General features: G+C 38.1%; 1 protein-coding gene across 4 annotated transcripts in view; it reads left to right on the forward strand.

Annotated features, from left to right (window-relative positions):
- The window catches only part of mlxip (MLX interacting protein), a 21,847-nt gene extending 2,748 nt beyond the window's left edge, over nucleotides 1-19,099 (forward strand). The window contains exons 2-18 of one of the 4 annotated variants that reach the window (XM_008418553.2): nucleotides 1,483-1,589; nucleotides 1,737-1,822; nucleotides 1,899-1,988; nucleotides 2,111-2,152; nucleotides 4,464-4,704; nucleotides 4,800-4,895; nucleotides 5,063-5,157; nucleotides 6,870-7,074; nucleotides 7,174-7,398; nucleotides 8,311-8,396; nucleotides 8,554-8,659; nucleotides 9,187-9,302; nucleotides 9,408-9,506; nucleotides 9,622-9,749; nucleotides 10,612-10,735; nucleotides 13,904-14,033; nucleotides 16,519-19,099. In XM_008418553.2, the coding sequence (XP_008416775.1) occupies nucleotides 1,483-1,589; nucleotides 1,737-1,822; nucleotides 1,899-1,988; nucleotides 2,111-2,152; nucleotides 4,464-4,704; nucleotides 4,800-4,895; nucleotides 5,063-5,157; nucleotides 6,870-7,074; nucleotides 7,174-7,398; nucleotides 8,311-8,396; nucleotides 8,554-8,659; nucleotides 9,187-9,302; nucleotides 9,408-9,506; nucleotides 9,622-9,749; nucleotides 10,612-10,735; nucleotides 13,904-14,033; nucleotides 16,519-16,625 (2,083 nt within the window). In that variant the 3' untranslated portion in view covers nucleotides 16,626-19,099. Of the gene's footprint in view, nucleotides 1-1,482; nucleotides 1,590-1,736; nucleotides 1,823-1,898; nucleotides 1,989-2,110; nucleotides 2,153-4,463; nucleotides 4,705-4,799; nucleotides 4,896-5,062; nucleotides 5,158-6,869; nucleotides 7,399-8,310; nucleotides 8,397-8,553; nucleotides 8,660-9,186; nucleotides 9,303-9,407; nucleotides 9,507-9,621; nucleotides 9,750-10,611; nucleotides 10,736-13,903; nucleotides 14,034-16,518 lie in introns of all 4 variants that reach the window. The other 3 variants (XM_008418548.2, XM_008418550.2, XM_008418549.2) reach the window with 3 other exon arrangements.
- The last annotated feature ends 6,507 nt before the right edge of the window (nucleotides 19,100-25,606 follow it).

The raw sequence follows: 25,606 nt of genomic DNA on the forward strand, positions 1-25,606 counted from the left end.
CAAAATCAATTTTAAGCAATATTTTCACATAATTCTGTCTGCAACAGTAAACATAGAAATAAAACAATAAAGATATAAAGAGCAAAGTTCAGCCAAAAGCCAGACTGAATAGATCTTTAGTTCAAGTTTAAACGTATCTAAACTCTTAGCTGTCTTTATGTCTACCAGAAAGCCAAGTGAGGAAATTACGCCTGTTATGTAGTGGGAACATTCATATAGCTATAATAATAATCAATATTATTATTTCCTCCGGAGTTAAAGAAAATGTTTTGTTATAAATAAAAGCAATGAGAGCATGTTTACATGTTTTTAATACTTTTGTAAACACCCCAGTAGAATCTCATAAAAGCCGTCGTTTGTATTTTAGTAGCAAAATACTGTCATTCTTATAGTCAGTGAACAAGATTAAGTGTTTTAGCTGCATTCCCAGCATTGGAAATAAAAATTTAGCTGCTGATTATGTTCGCAGGTAGTAAGATTAAAAAAAAGAAAAACCCATAAGGCTCACATTACCCATGGTTCTCTATTTACAGTTGCAGCGTCGCAGCCAGCTGCTCAGAGGATTCCCTCCGACTTCACTCTAAATTAGCCTCACAGGAACAACTATTAATAGAGCGGTTACTGTTTAGTTGTTGTTACCAGTAAGCTCAATATTATGAGCAACATTTTCTCACAGCAACAGCGCCATTAAATTGACAAACTCTGCTCTCCTCTCTCCGTCAGTGTGTCCATGTCCACTTTCCTTCTGCTGTTAAAAAACAGCGATATGCAGTATGCTTGTTCAGCAAATTCTTTAGGAAAATCTGAAGAAGAAAAAAAAGAGGTTTAAAGGAAGGACAGATGGATAATAAAAACGTGGGGAAACACGGAACAGGAAGAATGAAAACAAATCAATCTTTGTATTATGATTAAAAACACTCGCTACTGCTGTTTAAATAATAAATGTGACCTTGTTCTACTTCTCAGAGCTTAAGACTCTGAGTTGTTCAAGTTTCAGTCTTTTTGTTGCTTAATGTCCTCTGGTAATGAGCAGTCTGTCCACAGCCTGTAATTTTAGCATTTCTCACTTATCTCGGATTTAGTAACCACATCGGTGTGGCTGGTGAGCTTAGATACAGTCTTTGTTTCTGAGGGTGCAGCAGAACTTGTCTGTCTGTTATCAGGTACAAACCTTCCATTCATTAGATTGCTGTTGTGATCAAATAAAAGTGTAATTCATTTAGACAGGAGTTAGGTTTCAGATTAAAATTTGTTAGGAAACCGTGCATATTCTTTCTACCACTTCATAATTATGCTTTACTCTGTGTTTTGGTCATATAAAGTAAATAAAAATGCCCAAAATATATATTTGTAGTTTGTGATCCAGGGAACAGTAATATTCCCTGCAACTCCTCCATTTTGTGTCTGTTTGTGCTGTTAGTTTGATGAAAGTAGATCACTTTAGTGACTGGTCCACTGTTAATCTTTTTGTTTTGTTTTCAGCGGTAAGTTGGTGTCTCCTAAATGGAAGAACTTTAAAGGTCTAAAGCTGCTGTGGAGAGACAAGATCCGGCTGAACAACGCCATATGGAGAGCCTGGTACATGCAGTGTAAGAGCTTCACCTTCCAGTCTAACTGTACTTAATTAAAAAAAAGGTCATTTGACAAGATAAACACTTTCTTAACCTATGCCTATATTTCAGATTTTTTTCTTCTATTGTGAATTGAGAGTGAATTGTTTTGTTGTCTTCCCTCAGATGTGGAAAAAAGGGGGAATCCCGTTTGTCACTTTGTAACCCCACTAGATGGAAATATAGATTTGGACGTCCATCGCCCTGCAGAGGTAGGGACGGAGTATTCTGTGCAACTCTGTGTTTGTTGCCGACTTTAACTTCCTGTTTGTCTCCTTTCTTCAACAGGCTATTGCTTCAGACGGGAAAAACTGGAAAAGAAGAATTGAAATTGTGATAAGAGAATATCACAAATGGAGAACATACTTCAAAAAAAGGGTATTGCTGTTTTGTAAAATGATGCGGTGCTTCAATAATTAAGGACATTTTGTAGATATTTCAATCTCTTTCTTTTGGTTGGTATTAAAATATTATTCAATGTTGCTTCCGCTGTCCCGCAGCTACAGAAACACAAAGATGATGACCTTTCCAGCTTACTTAAGGTATGGAAATGATGGCAATTCATAATTTATAATTTCATGATTCAGACACTCTGGAAACATATTGAATTTGGTTAGAGTACATAATTTAAGCCTTAATAAATATGACAAAAATAACATCTTGAGTTTCCAGATTTTATATTTTATGCTGTTATCTAAAAGATATAAATTAAACATTTTGAACAACCAATCAAATTTTATTTGTAAAGCACCTTTCAGCAACAAGGCATTTCAAAGTGCTTTACATCATAAAAAAACAAAATTACAAAGTCATAGAACACAGTCACCAGCCTTACGTTTTGCACATCAGATTATTGATTAACGTTTCATGATTAGGTTTCAAAGTAACTCTAAACAGCTGAGTTTTTAGTCTAGATTTAAAGGTGTTTGAAAACACTTGCTGAAAGAAATCGTACATATTTGAGTGTTTGTAGTAAAAGACACTGAAAAGAAGTTCTGTTTTGAATTGGGATTTTTATGTGGCTACTCTCTGAAATCACATGGCGTTAAATGTTTTTCTTTTGAACATTAAGTTTCTGCTGTTGTTTCAAGCTCTGTGTTTATACTCTGTGCTCAGATGTGAATGCACAGCTTGAGTGCTCATTTCCTGTGTATAGATGAATGTGATCTTGATTACTTATGCATAAGAAGTGCAACCAGTCTGATCTAGACATGGGCCAGTTTGAGGTTTTTACGGTGTGAAGATACAGTTCATACAGGGACACACAGATGGCCTCAAACAGCTCAAATTTACTGACACGTTGGTCCTGCAGTTCAAAAATATTAAGTTTTAAAGTCAGTGTGATAAACAACACCAACAAATGTAAATACTGCAGTACACACTGCTGTTGCAGTGTCCTGGATTCACAGTATTAATAAAAAAATTTAAAGCAAGAATGATTGGCATGATTTTAGCATAACTACCTTCATTAAAATCTAAAAAGCAATAGTTAATTGTGACTCCTGCTAAAGTGATGCTGCATATTGATTTACTGTGGTTACCATTATCAGATTCACACATAGATCTGCTTCAGCTAACATTATTTTTGACAAATCAATGAATAAGTTGTACTTTAGTCAAAAATAGTGACATAAAATGTTAATTAAAACATTGAATTTGCCATTTTAAAACTACCCTGTTAATTTGGTGGATTTTAAGTAGGCAAGTATTTTCTATAATATTTTATTTACTGTAGTCTGCTGCTTGATAGACAGTACCTCTCCAGCCACTAAACATAACTGGATTAAAAAGAAAAAGATAGATTATTAGTAATTTCTTCTTTTTATAAATGAGAGATGTGTTGGAGTGAGTGTGTTGAAACTATTAAGGGAGCAGCAGAACAGAGCAACTCTCCTCCAAACAGCCTGAAAAAAAATTATTAAACCTTTAAAAAGACTTTAAACAATGTGATGGGAATTTTAGTGGTTTTCAAATATTGCTTTTTTCAAAGTTTTGTATGACTTCACACAAGTAACTGGCCTATTTTCCTCCCCAACATCATCATTTTGACTGAAGGAGTCAGGCAGTTGGACCAATTTGACGTCATTTACCCAGAATGCATTGCAGTGTGAACAACATGGCGATAATATTTTATTAAAATTTATAAAAGCTAAATGACCTACAGTATTGTTAATGTATTGTTTTTACATCTAAGATAAATATTTCCCAAATAAATTCTATTGTAGAAAATAATTGTGGATATTTGCTACAAATATCCACGATATTTGTAGATATCGTGGATATTCACAAATATCACAGTAGTGCTTGTAAAATTATTACACTCACTACTGTGTGCAGCAATAAATATTTCCAGACAATCGTTAAACACCGATTGAAGATGGCCTTAGACACATCTTCTCGACTTAATATCAATAATATTTTCTATATTATTCATTTAAAAAGTTAAATATTTCATATCCTGAGGCAGCAAAAGTCCTAAACTCCTATAGACTCATTATGTACTGATACCCTTCAGAGTTCTTCTTAATGTACTGCAGCATTTACATTTGTTGGTGTTTGTCACACTGACTTTAAAACTTAATGTTTTTGAACTGCAGGACCAACGTGTCGGTAAATTTGAGCTATTTTGAGGTCATAACATCTGAAGACCTTCACATAGCCTCACATCAGTAACTGGCTCATGCCTGATCTGATCACTTCCTGGTGATAAACACTTAAATAGCTTAAAGTTTTGCACAGGAAATGCTAGTTTAAGATTGATGCATGCGTTGAGATTATTCCACTCCTTGATGGCTGTGCTGCATGCTTGTGTGACATTAACTGGCTTGGTGGTTGCATTTTGAATATTCAAAGGTGCCAGAGGAGCAGTTATCGCTGTTTGGGGAAGTCTTTCCAGACATGCTCCGTACTTCCTTTTATCAGGATGAAGAGGCTGCCGTGCGTCGAATGAGTCGCAGGCATATGGAAACGCCTGCGCCCATGGAGATGGACACCCTCTTTGACATGGACATTCTGATGTCCGAGTTCTCAGACACGTTGTTTTCCACACTGACCTCACACCAGCCTTTGGGCTTGCCCAATCCAAGGGAAATTGGTGAGAATTTGGATATTACTTGCATTTAGGTTTGTGGATCCATTTTTCCAGAATGTAAATTTCAAATCAATCCCACTTTCCTCCAACGCCGGCAGCTCATGCAGGGAATGCAGACATGATCCAACCTGGACTTATCCCCTTACAGCCCAACCTGGACTTCATGGACTCCTTCGATCCACTGCAAGGTTGCGGTACAGTTCCATCCTCCTCAGCAGCACCTCTAAACTAATAGAGCACAAAGGACAGGGCACAAGCGTACACATGTTCTAGTAACACTGCAGTAGTAGTCAGCTTAGCCTAACATAAAGCCTAGTGTGGTTTTACTAACCTCCAGCTAACATAGAGCCTCTTGTTCCAGACTTATTTCACAGCCTCCGTCAGCCTGTCCTTCCCTCTGTTTCCCCCACTGCAACATCTGTCACCCCTCAACCCAGCAGCAGCTCCCAATCTCAGGTAAACATCAACCCAAGGCTCCTTCCCTAACTCTCTCCAAAACAACAAGTTTTTTGCTTTGGAAATTTTTCTTAACTAGAATTTATGGTCATTTTCTTTCTTTCGTGTAGCTACACATAAAATTAGTTTAACAGAATAACATTACTAAACTTGGTTTACCACATGTTTTACACATGACAGGTTAAACTGATCAACAATCAGGTAGTTCAAGAAGTTAACACTCATTGAAAATGTGTGAATTTATTTCAGATAAATAAATTGGGATAAAATCATATTTCACTCTTTTCACACCTTAGTCCTAATAGTAGCTCATATTGCCCTCACATAAATGGTCTGTCTCTTTCTTTATTCACCATTAATTTGTCTGTATTTAGGTGTCGACTCAATGAGATGAGGGGAAATAATACAAGGTTTTAAAAACATTACTGAAAGATAACGCAGCTCAACTGAGCCAGTATTTTGCAGAATCGCCTTTCTATGCAAACGTATTGCAAGCGTCATTAAAAAACTGAAGACTTTGTCCATTTTTCTTTGCAAAATATAACTGAACTTGAGTCCGATTGAATGGGGGAAAAGTCTGTGATGAAACTTTTATGTTTTGTTAAGTCTGGACTTTGACTGGGACTTTGATCTAAATCTTTCCATCATAACTTCAGCTTTATAAATGATCTATAATATTGTTTGTTTGTATTTGCCTGTTGGCTCTAACCCACACTCCTCTGTGATATTTTGAAATGCTGGCATACTTTTTAAAAACCAACATGTTTTTTTCATTAGTAATAATTTTCTCAGACCTTCTCAGCCCGACCTCTGAAGTAAGCTGGTTTTGCTGGATTTTATTCAGGAGTATTAGGAAACTTTTTTTTGTTTGTTCATTTTTAAAACTTTTTGAAAATCATGCATCATTTTTTGCTTATTTCATCACAGTCCACTACATTTTGTCAGTTTATCTTTAAATCCTCATTAAACATAGTGGAGTTTGTGGATTGTTATGCAACAAAGTAAGAATACTTTTGTAGGTCTCTGACTGTAGCAGCTCATATTTTCCAATCTACATTGGTTTGTCTGACTCCAGTCCTCAAGATCTACTGTCCTGCAACATTTAGATGGGTATCTGCTTCAGCACAGCTGAATCTAACGAATGGTTTGTTATCAGGCCTCTGCAGAACTGAATGGTTCAGGTGTGCAGCAGCAGAGAGATCTGATAGTAGTTCTCGAGGAATGAAGCTGAGCAACCCTGAACCACATCGATCCCGTCTACATGTCAAAAAGATGTTTTCATGAGAATAATTTCAGCTTGATCTTTTTCTCACACAGCATTTTTTTTGTTCAAAGTCAGATCTAATTGAGATCTGTTTGAAATCGACCAAATTCTGTCATTAATATATATTTTACACATTTATATTCGAAGATATTTTCTGTTTTATAATTCGCTATTTAGGGAGTTTAAAATTAACATGATTAACTCTTTTAGCTGCTTCAGATTAATTTAAACTCTTACTGATTGTCCCACAGATGCTCTTCTATATGACTTTGCATTGATACATTTTAAGAGTTGCATAAATGAAGAAAAACTAAACTTTAGTCATGTGTACCAGCAGAGGACGGAACGTTTCCAGCTAACATTAACTTTAAAGGATCTTGGTCAAATTTTTAAGGATATTGTGCCTAAAGGAAGATCTAAGTCTGTTTCCTTCTGTTATCTTTGCCAGGCCCCTTTAATGTCGTCTTTGCAGCTTTCACCCAACCAGATTACGCCTGCATGCTCGCTGTCCATCCACAGCCAGACCAGTCGGACAGATGGCGGCAGCAGCGGAGGAGCCTACGTACAGACCTACATGCCTCTGTTCGCTGGGCAGGTGGTCTCCAGCAGTCAGTCTGCAGCTTCCCTCAACCCTCTGGTACCCTGCCTCCCGGGTCAGAACTTACCCTCCGCACCAGCCATGATTTCCTCACCTTTAAACAGCGGCTCAGTGCTGGATGAAACTGTAGCCCCCTCTGTCATAACGCACACAGCTCCCTCCCCCGTCACCCCGAGCAACACAGCCAGTACCGTCAGCCACGTCTCGGCTCCTCCATCCCAACTCCAGCTCCTCGCGCCGCTGCCTGCCACGCCCATCCAGCATCCTCAGGCCTTCGCTCTGCCTCGCCCCTTCCAGTCCAACAGCTCCGGCAAAGTCCGTCCTGTGCCGAGGATCGCACCGGCAAACGCACTCCCTTCTTCCCAGTTCATCCTCCCAGGTCTGTGGTCCGCCAGCAAATTCCTGCATGATGATCCTGTGATTTCTTATCAGAGAGTAGAAATGTGTCACTTTAATTGCACGTGATTACAAAAAAATGTTTTGGGGGAGGGAAGTTGTCTATGTTTTTTTTCAACTGAATTAGGATTATTTTTGCGCCGCTGAATTAAAAAATGACATCCATTTTTCTCAGTCAGCTCAGGTTTTTATTCTGATTTGATTTAGAGAAATCAGATCTTCTGAGCAAATTGGTGACATTTTTGTGACATTAACAGTTCCTTTTTGTTAAAATTTCTCATCCAAAAAAGGTTTTAGGAGGAAAAAAAATGTTTTCTAATATAGTGTATTAATTAAATGTTACCAACTTGGATTTCTGTAAATTGAATAATAAACACCAATAAGGGTAAATACATGTAAATTGAACATTACGTCTTCATTGTGCAAAATTCTCATGTCTTTTCTGCCCTGATGGAGTCTCTCCTCCTGATCGTCATTCATTGATCCCAGATTATCAGGAAACTGATCCAAATGTGAAAACAAGTCATGCATTTTGATGCTCATGTTGCATCCATAGTTCAAAGTTGACCTGATTGAGCAAAACCAATGTGATTGTTGGGTTCAGCGCATTAAAATTACCCTAAAACAGTTGAAAAACCCTCAGACTCAGACTGTCTACCAATGTTAAATTATTGGCTCTTTGTCAATTGACTTGATTCACCTCGATAAGAATGTCAAACATTTACAGGGTAATTTGAACTTAAAACAAAAAACACTAATTTATCTACATTTTAGATGTTCACTCAGAAACTTGACCATTTTTGTTTCATTATTTTATTTGCCAGTAAAAATCCATCCGTCTACTTCATCTATTATTTATTTTCTCCTAAATATGAATGCACACATGTCCTTTCAGCCCCTTTTCCAGGTCATGCTAATGCTGTGATTGTTACATCTCCGCCCTCCACCGGTGTGGTTATCCCCTCTTCCCACCTTGGAGCGGTATGGTTTTACTTTGTTGTACCAGATCAAATACAAAATAACACAGTGACAATATTTGGATTTTCTGGTTATGAAAAGAATAACGCTTTACTAAGTAAACATCTATGTTGGTCATTTTGGGTTTAAGTCTCATTTAAGTTGTTATTTTCCATGTCAGAGCCCTGGGTTTCAGGTTCTGCCTCATAACCAGAAGTCGCAGCAACCTGCCGTCCCTGAAGACAAGTCTTGCTTCAGAAAGAACCAGAAAGAGCCGTCAAGTGTCGGTGAGATTTCTCTATCTGAAGAAACTTTCTTTGAGACTCTAAACTGCGTGTGGAAGAAGGTTTTCCAGTTAGAAGAGAACAAAATATGACTTTTTGGCTTGCATGTGAAAAACAAACACACCATCTCCAAGGTGAGACATGATGGTGAAAGGGTCATGCCTTTTCAAAGCAGGCACAGGAAAGCTAGTCGGAGTTGACAGTGTGATGATAAGAGAATGTTTTGGAAGAAAACCTAGTAGAGGCAGCAGAAGAGTTGAGGCAGAGGTCTTTCTTCAGAGACCCAAAATTCTTGATCTTGTAGCCATAACAGAAAGTGTTTCTGCACATATTGACTCAGGTGGGGGCAAATTTGTAAGAAGATTTTAAAATTCATTAATTTTCCCTTCAACAGTGCACTACATTGGATCAAAAAATCCCAGTAAACGCATCGTTTGTTGTAGTAACATTCAAAAAGATAAAAAGCTTCACAGAGGATGAAAACTTTTGCAAATGACTTCATTCTAAATAGCTCATGTTTCTCTTTGCAGGTCATAGTCAGACCGGATCCAGTCAAGGGTCACCTTGTGGTTTAGATCAGGTTCCCAGTCCTCAATCTATAATCGGCGGCAGCAGCAAACCTCTGGTAAAGAGTGAGCACAATCAGGTTTGTATCTGTGTTTGGGTTTTATCACAGAAGAAAAATGAATAATCCCTAGTTTCTGTTTGTCCCTTTAACGCATGCTGTTATCTCTAATAACTTGCGTAACAGAGCCGTCACATATCTGCTGAACAAAAGAGACGATCAAATATCAACATTGGCTTTAAGACACTCGGTGACCTTGTTCCCACTCTGAAGTCACAATCGAACGCAAGTTTGGAATCTTTTCTTCTCAAAAAAAACCCCAAAAAACCCTCTGTAGCCGATTATTAACGTGCCTCCTAATGTTCACCTACCACCGTGTTTCTTCACTGCTTGCCTCTAGATTACAAATGCAGTCACTCTACAGAAGACAGTGGAGCACATTGGGAAGCTCCAGCAGGAGCGGCAGCAGCTGCAGGACGAGGTCAAGAGGCTACGAGAGGAATTAGAGGAGCTCAATGCTTCCATTAGGTCTGTCAGAATTACACATTTGCTGACATTTTGTGATGATTTAACTCTTAAAAACAATAATTAGTGATATGCTGAGTTGGTGGGAGAACTTGGGTTTTATAATAAACTATGCAAATTTAAAACAAGGTATTGCATTTACAACTGGGAGCATCTGATTAGCCTCTCAAAAGCTCAAATATTACCTCAACTATGACCCACAGCAACTCTTTGAAGATACTTGGACAATACGTGATGCAACATTTATTCTCCCATTGGGATGAGAAACGCTCTTAATTCTTTATTTATTTATTTATTTTACATTTTCCATACAACATCTCATAAGAAAGTGTATCGTTTTGCATATGTTTTGTTTTTCTATTATTAACTAAAAAAAACTGATAAAATCGTAGAATTAAGCACTTCATCCACAATTAAAAGACCTCATAATGTCATTGATATAAACTTTAAGTCAAGGTTATTTGGGTGTTTTCTGCCGTTTTTAGCTCAGAAAGAGGACACACAATAATTTGATAATAAATGACTTCACCAAAACATTTATTTTAATAACACTGCAAAAAATGGCCAAAAATATGGAAATTCAGCCAGGGTATGTAAACTTATGACCACAGCTGTAAATAGAAACCTTGAGGCTGGAGTCATGGAAGAAGTTCATAATTTGTGTTTCTGAGCAGAGAAGTTATCAGCTTAAAAACCTCCACATAGTCTCTAGTTTCCCTTTAATGACCTTTTGCATCTCTGGTGCTTCGTCTGTCTTAATTCAAACGCATTACAAGCATTCAAAACACTAAACTCGAACAACAATGTTCACTCTTCTTCACTGAAGTCATGCTTGACAAACGAACTCCCTGCGTCTCTCCCACAGCTTGTGTCAGGAGCAGCTTCCTGCGACGGGCGTGCCGATGAGGAAGAACCGCTCTGACCTCATGCAGGACAAGTTCAATGAATATGTGAAGAACCGCACTCTGCTGAACTGGAAGTTCTGGATTGTATCCTTCAGAAGAAAACATGCCCAACTTTTTAATAGTTAAAGGAGTATTGTGTTTTTACCGATGTGGAAAATTGTTCCGATCCTGTTTTATGAACAAAGACGTAGACAGAAGGATCTGTTCCAGCGGGTTCAAGCAGAAAGCTCACCTCTGCTGCGCTTCATTACAAATGGAAAATAGGATGCTGCCGGTACATAAGATTATTTCAGTAAAGAATGTCATGAATGTTGTGTGGGAGCCGGTGAGACATGATGTTCTTGCACTGAGTCATTTCGTAAGTGACTCAGTTTGTCCCTCATGGGTAATTCTGTAGCCACAGTAGATCTTCACAGTGAAACATCTTCTGAAAAGCAGATTGCAGGGACAGATAGTGAGTCGGGGTATTTGCAGTGTTCCCAGTTGCATCATACATTTTTGCGTAGGAAATGTGCAACATTATTTTAGAGCTTTCTGAACAGACTGGGTATTTTTTGATTTTCTGAATGACCCTTCAGGGAGTCAGCATAATGTCAAACTTTAGGCAACTCAGATCGGATGGACCACCAGGTCAATAGGTCTCTGCTCTTTTCTTTTTAAATTCCCTTCTTTGTTTTGTTTTGTCTGACTTCACTTTAGACGCCATTTTATGCCCATTCAAGAGAAGTCTTTTCATTCCCCTCCGTTCCAAGAAATTTGCCTTGGACAGAGGATTTACACTCTGCAGGCATATTGCACTCCTAATAAAGACAATGTACATAGATTAATAAAAACATTATTTAAAGAATCACTTATTCATTTACAACACATTGGAGCCAACACATGCTCCTCCAGCCTCTACACATATTATTGTAGAACTACTTATCCAGATAGTTTTCTTCTGGACATGCTCATCTCGGTGTCTGGTGATACATTTAACTTATTCAGAAAGGAATGAAAGCTTGTAGAGAAAATCTCTCTACCTTCATATCCGAATGCAGAACATGAACGGGATCTGTTAAAACACCGGCCTCTAGGGGAGCTGTTGTACCCATAATCTGACCTGCTGTCTTAATCACAGCTAAAATCTGAGCTTTTGATTTTGCAGTTAAGATATCCAAACAACATTCAGTGCCATACATTTTAAAATGGACTCAGTTGCCTCTCTGTAAAACATCAATACAGTATCTGTACAAACACCAAATATCCGGAGTCTGATCAGAGCACAAACGCTGTTAACTAGTGTTTACCCCCGAAGTCATTACCACACCAGATCTCACACACACACCCAATGCACAGTTGTGGGTCTTTCCAGTAGCATTTGACAATTTTACAACATATTAATTTGTCTGAAAGTGAATAGTCATTAGAATAAATAAAAAAGTGAACTGATTCAGAGTTGATTCATGCTGCTTAATGATGCCATAAATCAGACATTGTGCAGTAAAACCTCTTGGTTTCTACCTTGTCGCCTCCAGTGAAGCGCCACATCTATTTATTCTTCATAAACTCATCAGTGAAGTCTTTTTCTGACAAATCAAGATGAATCGATTATTGGAATAATCAACTTAGCAATCGATTAATCGTTAACTGGCTGATCGTTAAAGACTGAAAAAGAACAAAGGTCAGAGCAGTAAATAAGCCAAAACTGTGCAAAAATATATACATTTTGCATTTAAGATATAAAAACCGCCTTTCTCTGTGCATATGTTCTACCCAGAAAATGTCATGTGGCATAGTTTTCATCCAGTTCAAAATCTGAAAAGAAAAATCTCATATGAAGGTCCTTTTGCCAGCAGATCAGTATTTGTGTTCAGTGAAGCAGAAAAAGCTGAGCTTTAACATGTTGATATTGGAAGTATCTTTAACTGGATTAAACTGGTAGTAAAATATGTATTATTTAAAGAATGAATTTAGTTGTCTGCTGATTTGCATTTTCTTAAAATGTACAGTATTGTATAAAAAGCCTTCAGTGGTTTTTAATGACAAACCTGCAGAATGTGCCAAATGTTTTTGTCCGAGTCATCGATTAACAGTCTTGACTGGATCTGGCATTGTGTCGTTTTTTGGCTCCATAAAGAAGTTTTGTTTTAACTCTGTGGTTCGTTAAAGGCCCTCTAATGACGAACAGTACGTCCAGTGACGTCGCGTTGTGGTTTCTAATGTTTCTCAGGTTGAACCAGCATTGTTCAAGATGGTGGAAAAATACTTGAACCAAGTTCAACTTTCACTTTGTGCGGTATACATTAGTAATCAGTTGGAGAGAGACCAAAATCACCCAGTTTTCTCCTAATTATTTATAACTGATGATCTGCAAAGCAAAATACTAAAAAATTTAATAGATTTCTTTTTTCTGTTCATCATTAAATGCATCAAACTAAGACATTCCAGTTTATTTGGACTATAAAGTATCAACAACAACATGAACTTTGATACAGTTTGTTTGTTTGACACAATAAATAAATGGATGCACAAGGTTTCCCCCCAGAAAACCTGCCAAGTCCGGTGGTTGGGGCGCTGAGCAGCCATTCATCCAGCAGCCCGTTGTGTTTTTGAGTTCAAAAAATGCTTAAAGTTGACAGGAAATTTGAAAATATCACTTTATAATTATGTGTTATTGGAAGATTAATATCTGAACACCAACTATAAGGTCTTAAAAAAATATTTTTAAAAAAAATGTAAGTAAATCAGCAATGCTAAGCCTGGTGGGGCACAAGTAAAGCCTTGTGGCCCGCCAGGCTTATAATACACTGGGGATGCATAAATAAGGCAAATATTGTAATTTTTCTATTTTCTGTCTGATTGAACACTTCTACCTCTACCAAAGAACCTGCAGCTCCTTTCTGTTTACAGGGTTAGAAAATAAAACAAAGAAAAACAAATATTTCTATCGAAAGGGAAAAGCCACATTGATGCATCTTTCGTTTCAGGTTTTTCATCGTTTGCTAAAGGGGAAACGTCTCATTAGTGTTTCATTCCCTCGATTCTGCTGGACTAAGACATCTGGATAGGTGTTTATTTTCCATTCGCTCCTCAGTGTTTTCTGTTTTATTCTTTCTTTCTGATACTGACATACAAGCAGGCACTTTTGGAAAAGACTGAAAAGCTAAAATAAAAATGTGGGAGTTGCGGATGTTTTGTTAGACATTATGCGTTACGTTGTATGTTTGGTGTTGAATGATGCTGAATTGATCCTTGACTAGTGCGCCTCAGTTCAGCATCATCATCAAACCACTGTTTGAGTCGTTCAGTGGGATGGTTTCAACGACGAGCAGAGAAGAGCTCTGTCACACCACGCTGCAGTGGCTGGACAATCACTGCTCCCTTCCTGTCCTCAGACCCAGTAAGTGAAACATCTGTTTAAATTATGATTAGGTAATACTTCATTGGTTATGGATCGCCTGTAGTAATAATGAGTAATAACTTTATTAAAAAATAAAATAAAATTCTGATACCTCTTGAACTTTCTCCACATTTTGTCACGTTTTAGCCTCAAACTCGGATGTTATTTTATTGGGATTTTATATAGACTGACACAAAGTAGCACATCACTGTGCAGAAACTATGCATAGTTCGTTTTTTTGTTTTGTTGGGTTGTTTCTACAAATATAAACCTGAATGTTTTTGAGCATATGGAAGCTAATCAGCTATAGCTACATCACGTGATGGGTAACCCAGACAAGACGAACATTGATGAGGGAAGTAGCAAAGAGGCTCATGAAGGCTCTGGAGGATGGATTTCTTCAACAGGAAGTGGGTAGCTGGACCGAGGTTCAAGTTCCAGCAGGTCGACAACGCTAAACTTACAGCCAGAGTTGCATTAGAACGATGCAGAACGAAGCACATTCATGTTTTAGAGTGGCCTACTCAAAGTTCAGAGAGAGATCTTATTGAGAATCTTCATCCAGTCAATTTTGCAGGTTGGGCAAAAAGTTTCTGTCACATAAGTTCCCAATGAAATGATTTTTACTTTGTTTTGGTTGTAATGTGAGAAAATGTAGAACATTTACGTGGGTGTGATTACTTTTCTCAAGGCCGTTGTAAATTATCTGCTACAATAAGAAGCTTTAATACTCAAAATGGGTTTCCTTGTGGATTGGGTCAGACATGTTAAATGTTTTTGCTTCACAACAAAGCCTGACTTTATAAATTAAGAATTGTAACACGAGGACTATTAAAGGTTTCTGTCCCTCAGATTCACATTTTATGTTGCAACCTAATTAGCTTCTTAGTAGTTTGGTTTTTTTATGTTGATGTTTTCTTGATTTTTTTTTTTGTTTGTTTGTTTGTTTTGTTTGTTTTTGCCTTCTCAGATGTGTTGATTATTACATAGAAATTTTGTTAAGCAAAATAAATGCAGATCAGCACTTGTCATATTTTACATTACAGGTTGTGGAGTTTTGAGCCGTTGTGGAAAGCTTTAAATATCCCACTATGTGTCATCAGCCACATGAACTGGGTCAATAAATTTCAGCAAACTCATGATGATTGTTGTTTTGTTTTTTTAGTCCCAAAACAGTCTTTATTTTCAGTAGCTGAAAAGTGTGTTCACTTCGAACACTTCCTGATGCGTGTCTTCAAGAGATAAGCATTGGAAACTTTTATTGGCTTAGAGTGGCTCTAAGTTTTACTTTCTAAATCATTTTTGTGGTGTCGCATTGCATCTGTGTTGAGCGGTAGTGTTTTTGCTTTGATTAGTCATTTTAAACATACGGTGTTGGTGTATTAAAGTAAAGAGTCCTGTGACTGTATCGGTCCTCTCTGGGGAAACACTCAGCATTTCTGCTCATGTTCTGCAGTCACATTTCTTGCAGCCCACAGATTCAACGTGCAACCCGTTTGCTTTTCTCATTAATCAGTCGGGGGCGACTGTGGCTCTGCGGGTAGAGTAGTCGTCTTGCGATCGGAAGGTTGTAGGCTCAATTCCAGCTTCCTCCTACCACATGTCAATGTGCCCCTGGGCAAGGCACCTGACCCCAAATTGCCTACCGAGCTGCGTATCGGTGTATAAATGTGTGAGCGTTTGAGTGCAAATGGGTGAATGTGACTCTAGTGTAAAGTGCTTTGAGTGGTCAAAAATGATTGGATGAAGCACTATATAAGTTCAGTCCATTTACCATTAATTCTGTCTTCAGCTGAAGGAGGAAACTGTTTTCAGAAACCAAAAAGAAATTGTCTCGGCAAAGTTTTTCTTATTACGTCTGTGAGGCATTTTGCTCTACCGCATCAGTTTATTTATTATTATAGATTATTAGAAGTTTGTTTTCTATCTGAATTTTTTCTGATGAGTTCTTCACCTTTTTTGGTTAACAATGTGCAAAAAGCTTTAAAATAAGATCATTTAAATTCTACTGATGAAAAATCAAGGACTTTTTTCCACCACATTGCTTATGGTTCCCTACTGTGTTTCCAGTTGTTAATAATGCGTTGGACCGTTCTTAACTCAGTTTTTGTAGTTTCTTTTCATTTGTTTTCTATTGATTTATTCCTCTTTTAACCAAATTAATAACTCTTAATCAACCTGGATGTGTCTCTCCACGTAATTGTTTAGGAAATGCATCAGTTGGGGTTAAATAACTTTTTGCCAGGTGAAGAACAATCACTCATGCAGTAATGATCCTGATTAACTTAATAAACTAGAGTATGAATGAATGTTTTCTGTACGTGTTATTTGAATTCTTTAAAGTGCCAAATTGTTCTAAAAAAATGTCCTGCTGTGCGGTAATGATGAGGAGGATGTATTAAGTTAACGATGATTAATGTTAGAGCACTGATTTCAGGTTTTGTTTTAAAGAAGCCTTTTTCTTTTTCTTCTTTTCCCCTCTCAGTGGTGCTGAGTACACTCCGTCAGCTGTGCACTACAACGTCCATCCTGAGCGATCCCTCCCTGCTTCCTGCTGAAGCCCTTGAAGCTGCCGCTAGCAAAGATGAGTAGCCGACCTCTCAGGAGTGGACGCGACCCAAAAGCCATTTGAACATTTTTCAGCATCAAAACCGTTTTCCTGCAACATCCAGGAAGCTCGCCGTGTCTTCCAAAGACTCACAAGTTCCCAGATGAATCGGTGAAACAAGAACTGTAACATGGGACGGGATTACTGTTACGCCGAATGCAACGACTTTACATTTGGTCTGCTGCATAGTGCAGCAGACTGCCTGATGCAGTAGATGCCACCTTCACCTGCAGAGAATTGTTTAGATAATCTCTGCAATCACTTGCAGAGATTATCTAAACACTTTATTGGAAGCTGGTACTTGTGTTTCCATTGTACATCGTAGAAAGTTGTTTTCGAATGCAAAGACGCATATTAAGAAAGGGAAACGCTGAATGAATTTGCACCAGGAGGAAACTGTGATTTTTTTTTTTTTTCAGAGAAAGCTGGAGTTGTTTATTTTGCAGCCAATCATCAGTTTATGTTGGGCTGCAGAGATTTGAGTTTTCCATCGCTCATTGACTCAGGTGAATATCACGCTGCCAGTGATGTCTTGTGCTCGTTTGACAGTAGGCATGGGCCGGTATCATAATCTGTAAAAAATATTATGGTTTCATCTTACCACCAAACACAAACTCGCCATCTTTACTCACAATGTGCAAAACAGGACAGCATCAGGTCTCCATACTGCTGCTATATCAATGCATTAACTACAGCAGTTATAGTAATATAATATTTTCACTGATTGCTGATTTGGAGTTAAGAAATTTAGAATGAACACCAATTTTGATCATAGTTTTCCATACATATATTCTACGTTTATTTTATGTACCTTCATAGTTACACAATTTATATCTTTTTGTGAGCAGAAATGCCTCCAAAGAGCTAAATGAGGGGAAATTACAGCAAGCCTGTTTTTATTTTTTGTTTTTTATAAGCAATCTGACCTGCAGTGTGCAGCAGCTAAAATAAGCTATGTCTTATTTTCTCCGTCCATTCTGAGCTTCTTCTTTTTCGGGCACGCGGTGTGTTTCTCCTGGGTTTGAGTTTCAAAACACAGCGGTCATGGAGCCATATTTACAGCCTTCATAGGGAGCTAAACCGACAGTCCGGCGCGGTACAGATTATGTGTACAGATTATATTTACATGCAGTATTACTCTGCTGAGTCTTTTCTTGATGCTGGTGTTCACTCAGGGCTGCTCTTCTGCAGAAGGTTTTTGTCCCTTTTTCTGAACAAATCAAGATCTTCATCCTTTTCTGCAGACATCTGCATTATGGGGTTGATTACTTTGTTTTAAGCTTTTTACCTTTATTTATAACAGATCAACAAAAGCCATATCAAGGAGGAGAGAAAGTCATCCGTAAGGTGCATCAAAGAGATTTGTCTGATTCACAGATTGAGAGTAAAACTCCAGACAGACGTATCTGACCTCCATCAGCCTTAAGGTCAAAGTGTCCTTACCTGTGGTCCCTGCAGCCTCACGTGTCTTTGCTTTTATTTGTTCCTCTTCGCTCCTCATGCAGATCTTGTGTTGTTTTGGGGGATTTATTTCTGCAGAACATTGTCGTTTACAGAAGCAAAAAAAAAAGCACCATCTGTGTTTGTTTGAATGTTCATGTTGATAGTGTAAAGTCTTTAAGTGGAGATTATGAATCTTATTAGAGATTCAGCTTTTCGACAGGGTGATTAACCTGTGAAAATGTAAAGAGAAAAAAAAACATTGGACGCAGTGATAGAGACTGCAACTATGCATCATGTGTAATGTACAGATCAAATATGAGAGGAGTTGGATTACACAAGTGGCAACAAGGGGAGCCTGTCAAGTCTTTCCTGACTGATCAGCTCACTGATCAAACCCCACATTTTATTATTTATTGTCATGAGAACATTACAATCAGCGGATTTTAAGCAAAGAACCTTTAAGAAATACTTTTAAAGATGCTGTTTGCAGTGGTTCGACCAGAGACTTGGTGAGATGCTGTGCCTTTAAGCTCATTTGCAATTGTACATTAAAAACTGTGCACATGGGAACTTTAAGCGATTACTTGTGAACTAAAATTGTTTACTGCCTCTTCAGATTATTCATCGCTCATCTGAATGCAGTAGCTGCCAGTTGTAATCTCCTGTTTGCAACAAGTTTCTCCTTCAAACTCTGCTGCGTGTGTGTGTGTGTGTGTGTGTGTGTGTGTGTGTGTGTGTGTGTGTGTGTGTGATCTTCAGTTGTTTTAACCTTATTCTGACAGAAAGGCAAGTTTCCAGGTTCATTCAGGTTCATTTGTCCTTTTCTTGTACAGTATGTCGCTGCAGAAGGGATGTGCATATTGGTTCCTCCCGTTTGTGATATTTTGTCTGTTTGTGATATTTTGTTCATATGAGAAATATGCATCATATGAGAAATGTTCAAGTTCACCAGGGTTGACACGCGCAACTCGTTGTAAAATCCCTTTGCATCACAATAAATACAAGTAAAAATCAACTTCTGGCTTTTATTTTCAATAAATAGCATTTGTTTTTAAATAAATATTAATTGTTTAGTGCATTAGAATCATAAAAATAAAAAACAGCAACACACATCTACATTCAAAAACAAAAATCCAACAACCTTAAGACTTTATCAGAGAGTCGACTTGCTAGGTCTCTCTTCTAACACAAGATCCAGGAAACACTTGGCAAACTTAAAAGCAGCGTGGTTGTCTTTAAATACGGGGAGGCTGCAGCTCTGAGGGGTCGTGGGGTTGCTCAGTAGCTCCTCCACGTTTTTAATGAACTGGCTGGCATTCGTCAGCCTTTCCGACACCTCGGGGGTCCACTTTGAGAGCTCCTGCACGTAGCAGCGGACAGTGGAGAGGCTGTGGGCCGAAAGCGGCTGCTGCTTCAGCCCTACGTGCTCCGGGACGTTCAGGTTCGGGCAGGAAAAGTCGGGAAGCGGCTCATCCTGCGGGTCAAAGAGAGTCAGAGAGTATTTAGATATTACAGCCTGTGTGTTTCAGAGCCAAAAGCTATCATGCCACACTGCACTGTTGCAATAATTCAAGCAAAAAAAAAGAGCAACTATAAGTCATATATAGTTCATTAAATTATCTGCTCATGTAATTTTTCGCCGGTCTTATGTAATTTTGACAGTTTTTCATCAGATGTAAAATGTTATAATCTAGATTAGCAGAAATGACAGTATTGAATCTTCAGTTTCACTTTACGAATTACTTAAAGAAATGAAGCTTTTTAATTATTATTTTCTTAATTTATTGAGATGCACCTAAATAATCTGAAGTAATTTTTACTCTCTTGAGTCATATGACTGAAAAAAACACCGCTGTTTCTTCTCTGTATTTCTGCCGATTTTCAGAAGAAAAAACATAGATAGAGATATATTACAATTATTTTTATTTAAATTATTTTAATTAATTATTTTTAAATTATTTGGTCTTTTTAAAATTGACAGCACACACAGCATATATGCATGTACATAAATAAAAAAAAGACCAATTAATTTGAAAATGTGTCCCTTGAAAAAAAAAATTGCCTAAAATTCCCGCGAACGCACCATAAAATGGTCAAATGATCATTTTTTGATTAATAGTAAGAGACTGTACACCAGACGTACAAATCTCCATATGAATCTGGATAATAGCGCCTGTAACATCCTCACCAGGTGGTCCCGAGCGATTCGGATCTCCATCAGCGCAAAGTTGATGGTTTGGGCCTCTTCTGCGTCTCTGCTCCCAGCAGGACTGCACCGTGCTTGCGTAAAGAGCACGCACAGCGGGATAAGGACTGAAAGCAACAAAAACAGCACACAGGAGACATTAATGAACCTGAACACGCAGAGAGGTGGAGAGAGAGGGAGAGAGAGAGCTGCAGCCGGAACGACAGACATGCGGAGTTTCACAACTTTACCCGCGTCTGATCGATGACTGTGAGGCTGCTTGGTTTAGAGTAAAATAACATATAAACCTTCAGACTTACCGGCTCGGAAATCCATGGCAGGAGGAGGTTTTGATCTCAACAGCAGGCTTGGATGAGATGAAGCACTTTCTGTCGTTCATCTTACGGAGATCACTTTTATTGGGACTTTTCAAGATAAAAATCAACAACTTAATACTTTCCTCTGCGTATGACTACTCTCTGGACTTTTGGAAAGCCTACACTTCCAGAATAACTAATAATCAGATTAAATCTGTAAAAAAATAAAAATAAAAATGAATAGCTATATTTGTCCATCTTACTGATTGCACATGGCTGAAGATGTTTAGGGTAAAAACGCATTAGAATGATTATTTTTTAATGTGAAAATATTTTTATTAAAAGGTAGAAAATCTACTGAAAATGATCATATTCTGATCTCAACCACAGAGTGCTTGGGAAGTGGACACTCCAAATCCGACTATCATTCAGATGATTTTTATGTGCGTTAATTTGAAGAATAGAGAGGACACAGCATACTGTGTGTGTGTGTGTGTGTGTGTGTGTGTGTGTGTGTGTGTGTGTGTGTGTGTGTGTGTGCGCGTGTGTGTGTGTGTGTGTGTTGGATATGTCCAGGCTTCCAGCTCCACTTTCTTGTCAAACTCAGCCTGTTTTCACTCGGATCTCCATTAGGAACTGCACAGCGCATGGAGTTGCATCCTCAGCGTCACGACATCTGGACAAGTAACTTGTAGTAAAAGGATGAAAATGTGTGTGAACTCTGCAGGAAATAGAGCCGATACGACACGAGCTGATAAATCTCTGACACGGAATCCTGCAGGAAAATGTCCTCCGTTCACCATAAACGAACTCTTTCCCTCTGAGACAATTCCTAAAAGCCTCAAAGCACAACTTGAAGCTGAAGTCTTGGTTTGAACCAACAACACGCCTCACATTATTCTGCAGCCGTCAAATCAAAGAATAAACAAGCTCACCCTAATCGAATAAATACATAAATAAAATATCATATCGTTTGCGTATAGGTGATTTTATTTTTGTCCATTTTGATCAAACCATTCAGACCATTCACTATAAATAAAATTATTAGTATCCAAGAGTGGAAAAAAAATAATAAATTAAATGCTAACTTAAATAAATAACAAATAAATAAATTAATAAATACGCAAATAAATTAATGAATAAATTAATACATAAAGACAGATCAAAATGACATGCTCCATTTTATGTAACTTTCAGTCCACTTTACAGCAGTGTGTAAGACGCCGAGGGCGTGTTCCCTCATCTCGTAACCCGTTTGGTTGTTTGCTAAATCTTTGGGACACACTTTCAGCTCGCCTTCTTCCCAGCAGTCCTTCATCCCTGCGGCCAGCTGTCTAAAGGGGATGTGGAAGGGACGGGAGTGGGTGAGGATGTTGGTCTTCACATCTTCATGCGTAGTGAGGTTACCGATGACTTTTGGCAGGTAGCTTGTCAGACACGCACTGATTTCGGACATGGAGTTCAGGGTGCTCGAATCGTTCATGTTTCCAGCCGGAATCGTTATTCCGTCCAGAGGCTTCAGGCTCTTGGTCTTCGTCTCGCTGGTGGTATTGTAAAAGAGGCGTTCAATCTGTGGAAGAAGAGAGATCAGCTGTGAGGACCAGAAACGTTGCGGAACTCAAATCTGGAGATGTGAGATAGATATGGTGTTTGCATAAACCAAACAAAGAAAAGGGTAACTTATTTTCTCATTGTCTGAGATGAAATCAGAGTAATCTTCCTTTCTGGGTGGTTGGGGTTATTTCTTTTTACTAAATAGCAGAACAAAAATGTGAGATTTTGTCTAAAATTGAATCTAACCGATTTGAAAAAGCCCAGAAGTTGATGTGATGGAAAGAAATAATAAACTTTTGAAAAATTACACAGGTGTGACAGGCAAAATTATAAGAAATCCACCAACATATCAGGAAGATCAGATGCTATTTGGATGAAGAAGGGGAAAACCTGCCAGCCTGAACACCATCCCATGTGGTGCAATAAGTACGGGGGTGGCAGCATCATGTTGTGAGAAACTGGCGACTTGACACAGATGCTGTCAAGTTGAGGAAAGAACATTATGTGGAAACACCGAAGCAACAGCTCAAGACATTCACCAAAAGGCTAAAGCCTGGACACAAATGATCGTCCCAAACGGACAGTGACTCTAAGGAAACCACCAAAATAGTAGACAAAGAGCAACAAAGTCAGTGTTTGCAATGGATATCATGAAACCCTTATCTCAGTCCTAGTGGAAATCTGTGGACAGACCTGAAAAGGTAGCCAACACACCCGACTCAACTGCACCTGGTCTGTCAGATGGACAAACTAATGTGAAAAGCTTGCGGAAGGACATCCACACAAAACGCCACACCCAAGTCACACACTTTAAAAGGCAGTTGTACTAAACACTGTAATGTAAACTTTTAAGGTTCAAGAAAGTCTCACATTTTTTCTGGTATTTAGCAGATCAAATAACTTCCCAACTGACCCAGATAGGATCAGTCTTCTAGCCGAAGTCGGACTTCAGCTGGACGACTGACTGAATTATACCAGTAAGAAAATGTGTTACATGTCTTTGTAAATACCAGTCTTCAACTGTATTTCCAAATTACAATACAACGTTTTTTACAATCGCTGTAAAGTGGTAAGTCTACTTTACATTAAACTTTCACTTTCATATCACACAATCTTTCCGCATGCATACTTACAAATAGACTTTCTGCATACTTGAGGTCTTTCAACAGACTGCTAAAAAACTGCTTATTCGCTCCAGCCTGTAGACCCAGTTTCTCCTCACAACTTTGTGGTCCGACTGGTTTGGAGGCCGTTGAGGAGATGTGCATGACAGTGACGAGGAGAAGCAGGAGATCTGCAAGTGGTCAGACATAAAAGAATACGATGATGTCGTCTGCATAGAGTCAACCAAAGCTGAAGTCAAACTGGGATCAACATAAACACAAACAGATGAATGATACTCAGAAAGAAAAATGGGTCTTGAAGAAAGTGAAAATTTTGTAAAAAAAAAAAAAGAAAAAGTAATATTTAAGAGTTTTTAGACACAAACTGACTACAGTTTCATCGAAATCACCAATCAAGCGTTAAGAGTTACTCCTCAATGACTTGAGAAGAGCTTACCGTTAGCCAGAATCATGGTGCCAAGTGTTCTGTTCGCTGTTCAGTCAATGCTTTCTAGACTGGCACCTGCTGCTTTTATAGCGGGTTGCGACGTGGGACTTTTTTTTTTTTTTTTCAGGCCATCAGCTGGTTGATGACGCCACCTTGGCAAAGTATCTCTTTCTAAATCTTTCTTTTTTGCAGTTGTAGGGCACCGCTCACCATAGTGGTTTTACTGTGTGGAGGCAGAGCAAAGTACCACAGAGAGTTATCTCTCAAAGCTGGCTCTGAAACTACCTGGTAATGCTTTGCTCTACTGTGAAGCAGAATCTTGAACACATTCTAGTAGGTTGTTTAGGGCATTGGTAAGATGCACTTAAATTATGTAAAAAAAAAAAAATCTGTAATTTAAGATGATCATGTTCTTCTTCTTGCCTTGTAGTTGTCTATTTGAACACCAAATCTTCCCATTTTGTGTTCGTTTACAGTGATTCCTGTTTCCACGAACCCATGACGACATTAAAGATATTCAGATTTGGACTGCCAAGGTTTAAAGTAATCTGAGAATTCCCCAGTTACACATATTTCCCTGTAAGCATATCTACCTTTATCTCTGCCCTTCCACTAGGATAACTCGGATGAGATACAGAGTTACCGCTCATCTGCATTTGCAATTTGAGTAACTTTTTCACAATCTCGCAACATTGACTCTATTTCTTTTGGACTATATCAACCGTAGATTAAATACTACACTGAACCACGGGCGAATAGAAAATATTAATCAAATAGCTTGGGCCTAAACTGAAATAACTTAAATTCCAATTAGCTGAATGGTAAGTATCCATTTGCAGCATGTTGCCTTCCAACGATATGTTTTATATAGAAGAGCAACACAAAAAGAACTGTGAAGAGGAAAGGAAAGGACATGAAAGTGGTTTTTAAATATTTTTACAAAAAACATTTTGTCGTAATTAAAGCTGGACATTTTTGTTGGATGTTTTCTCAGTCAGATTGGATTGAGAGCTTCTGTGAACAATAGTTTTCAACAGAGATATGTGAGCCAATATCACTGGTCGATATCATTATTGCTGTTATGGCCAATAACTGATGTTAATCAATATTATTTGCATCATAATAAATATTGGCAGATACGGACGCCAGTGCCAGTATATCAGGAATCCATGTTTTTAAGTTTCACTAAAAATTCTTAAAATAATTTACGCCTGAGGTCGCACGGTTACTTTACAGCAAGAAAGTCCTGGGTTCAATTTCCACCCTGGGGTCTCTGCTTGGAGTTTCTAAGTTCTCCCCATGCAAGAGAGGGAACTGAGAAAGAATGATAGAGAGAAAGATGTCTGAGTTTAACAACACTTTTATTAATTTTTTTAATAAATATGCATTATGGCATCAGAGTTTTACACCCTAAGAAACATTCACATAAACACAGAGTTAAAAACTAACCATCCATCAACCACAGAACACACATTGTTAAAACACCACTGAGAGAAAAACTCTGTGAGGTTAAAAAAGAACTAGAAACATTAACAAAATCTTGAAATGTTTCTCTCTTTTTTCCCATTGCCTGAAACTAATTACATAATCTTATAAAACTTTATGGAGATGTCCTGCCACCTTCCAAATCGTGGCTTATTATAAAATAACAGTAAACATCTTTTTTTTCTAGCTTTATTTCTATTTTAATCACCAGTAAGTATTTTATTAGCAGGTTAGCTGTCAGAGGCTACACTGTAAACATGTGTTGATGATGAACCTCATGGACCATGTTAGCATAAATAGCTACATGAGGTTCTATAAATCTGCACATTTACAGTTTTGCAACCTGATCCGGGTTCTTTCAGCGCGTTTTTTTTTTCTAAAACAGAGAAGACAACATGTCTTCATATGTGTAGGTTTTTGTTAGAGAGCC

The sequence above is a fragment of the Poecilia reticulata genome, linkage group LG9 (assembly GCF_000633615.1).
Source record: "Poecilia reticulata strain Guanapo linkage group LG9, Guppy_female_1.0+MT, whole genome shotgun sequence".
NCBI lineage: Eukaryota > Metazoa > Chordata > Actinopteri > Cyprinodontiformes > Poeciliidae > Poecilia > Poecilia reticulata.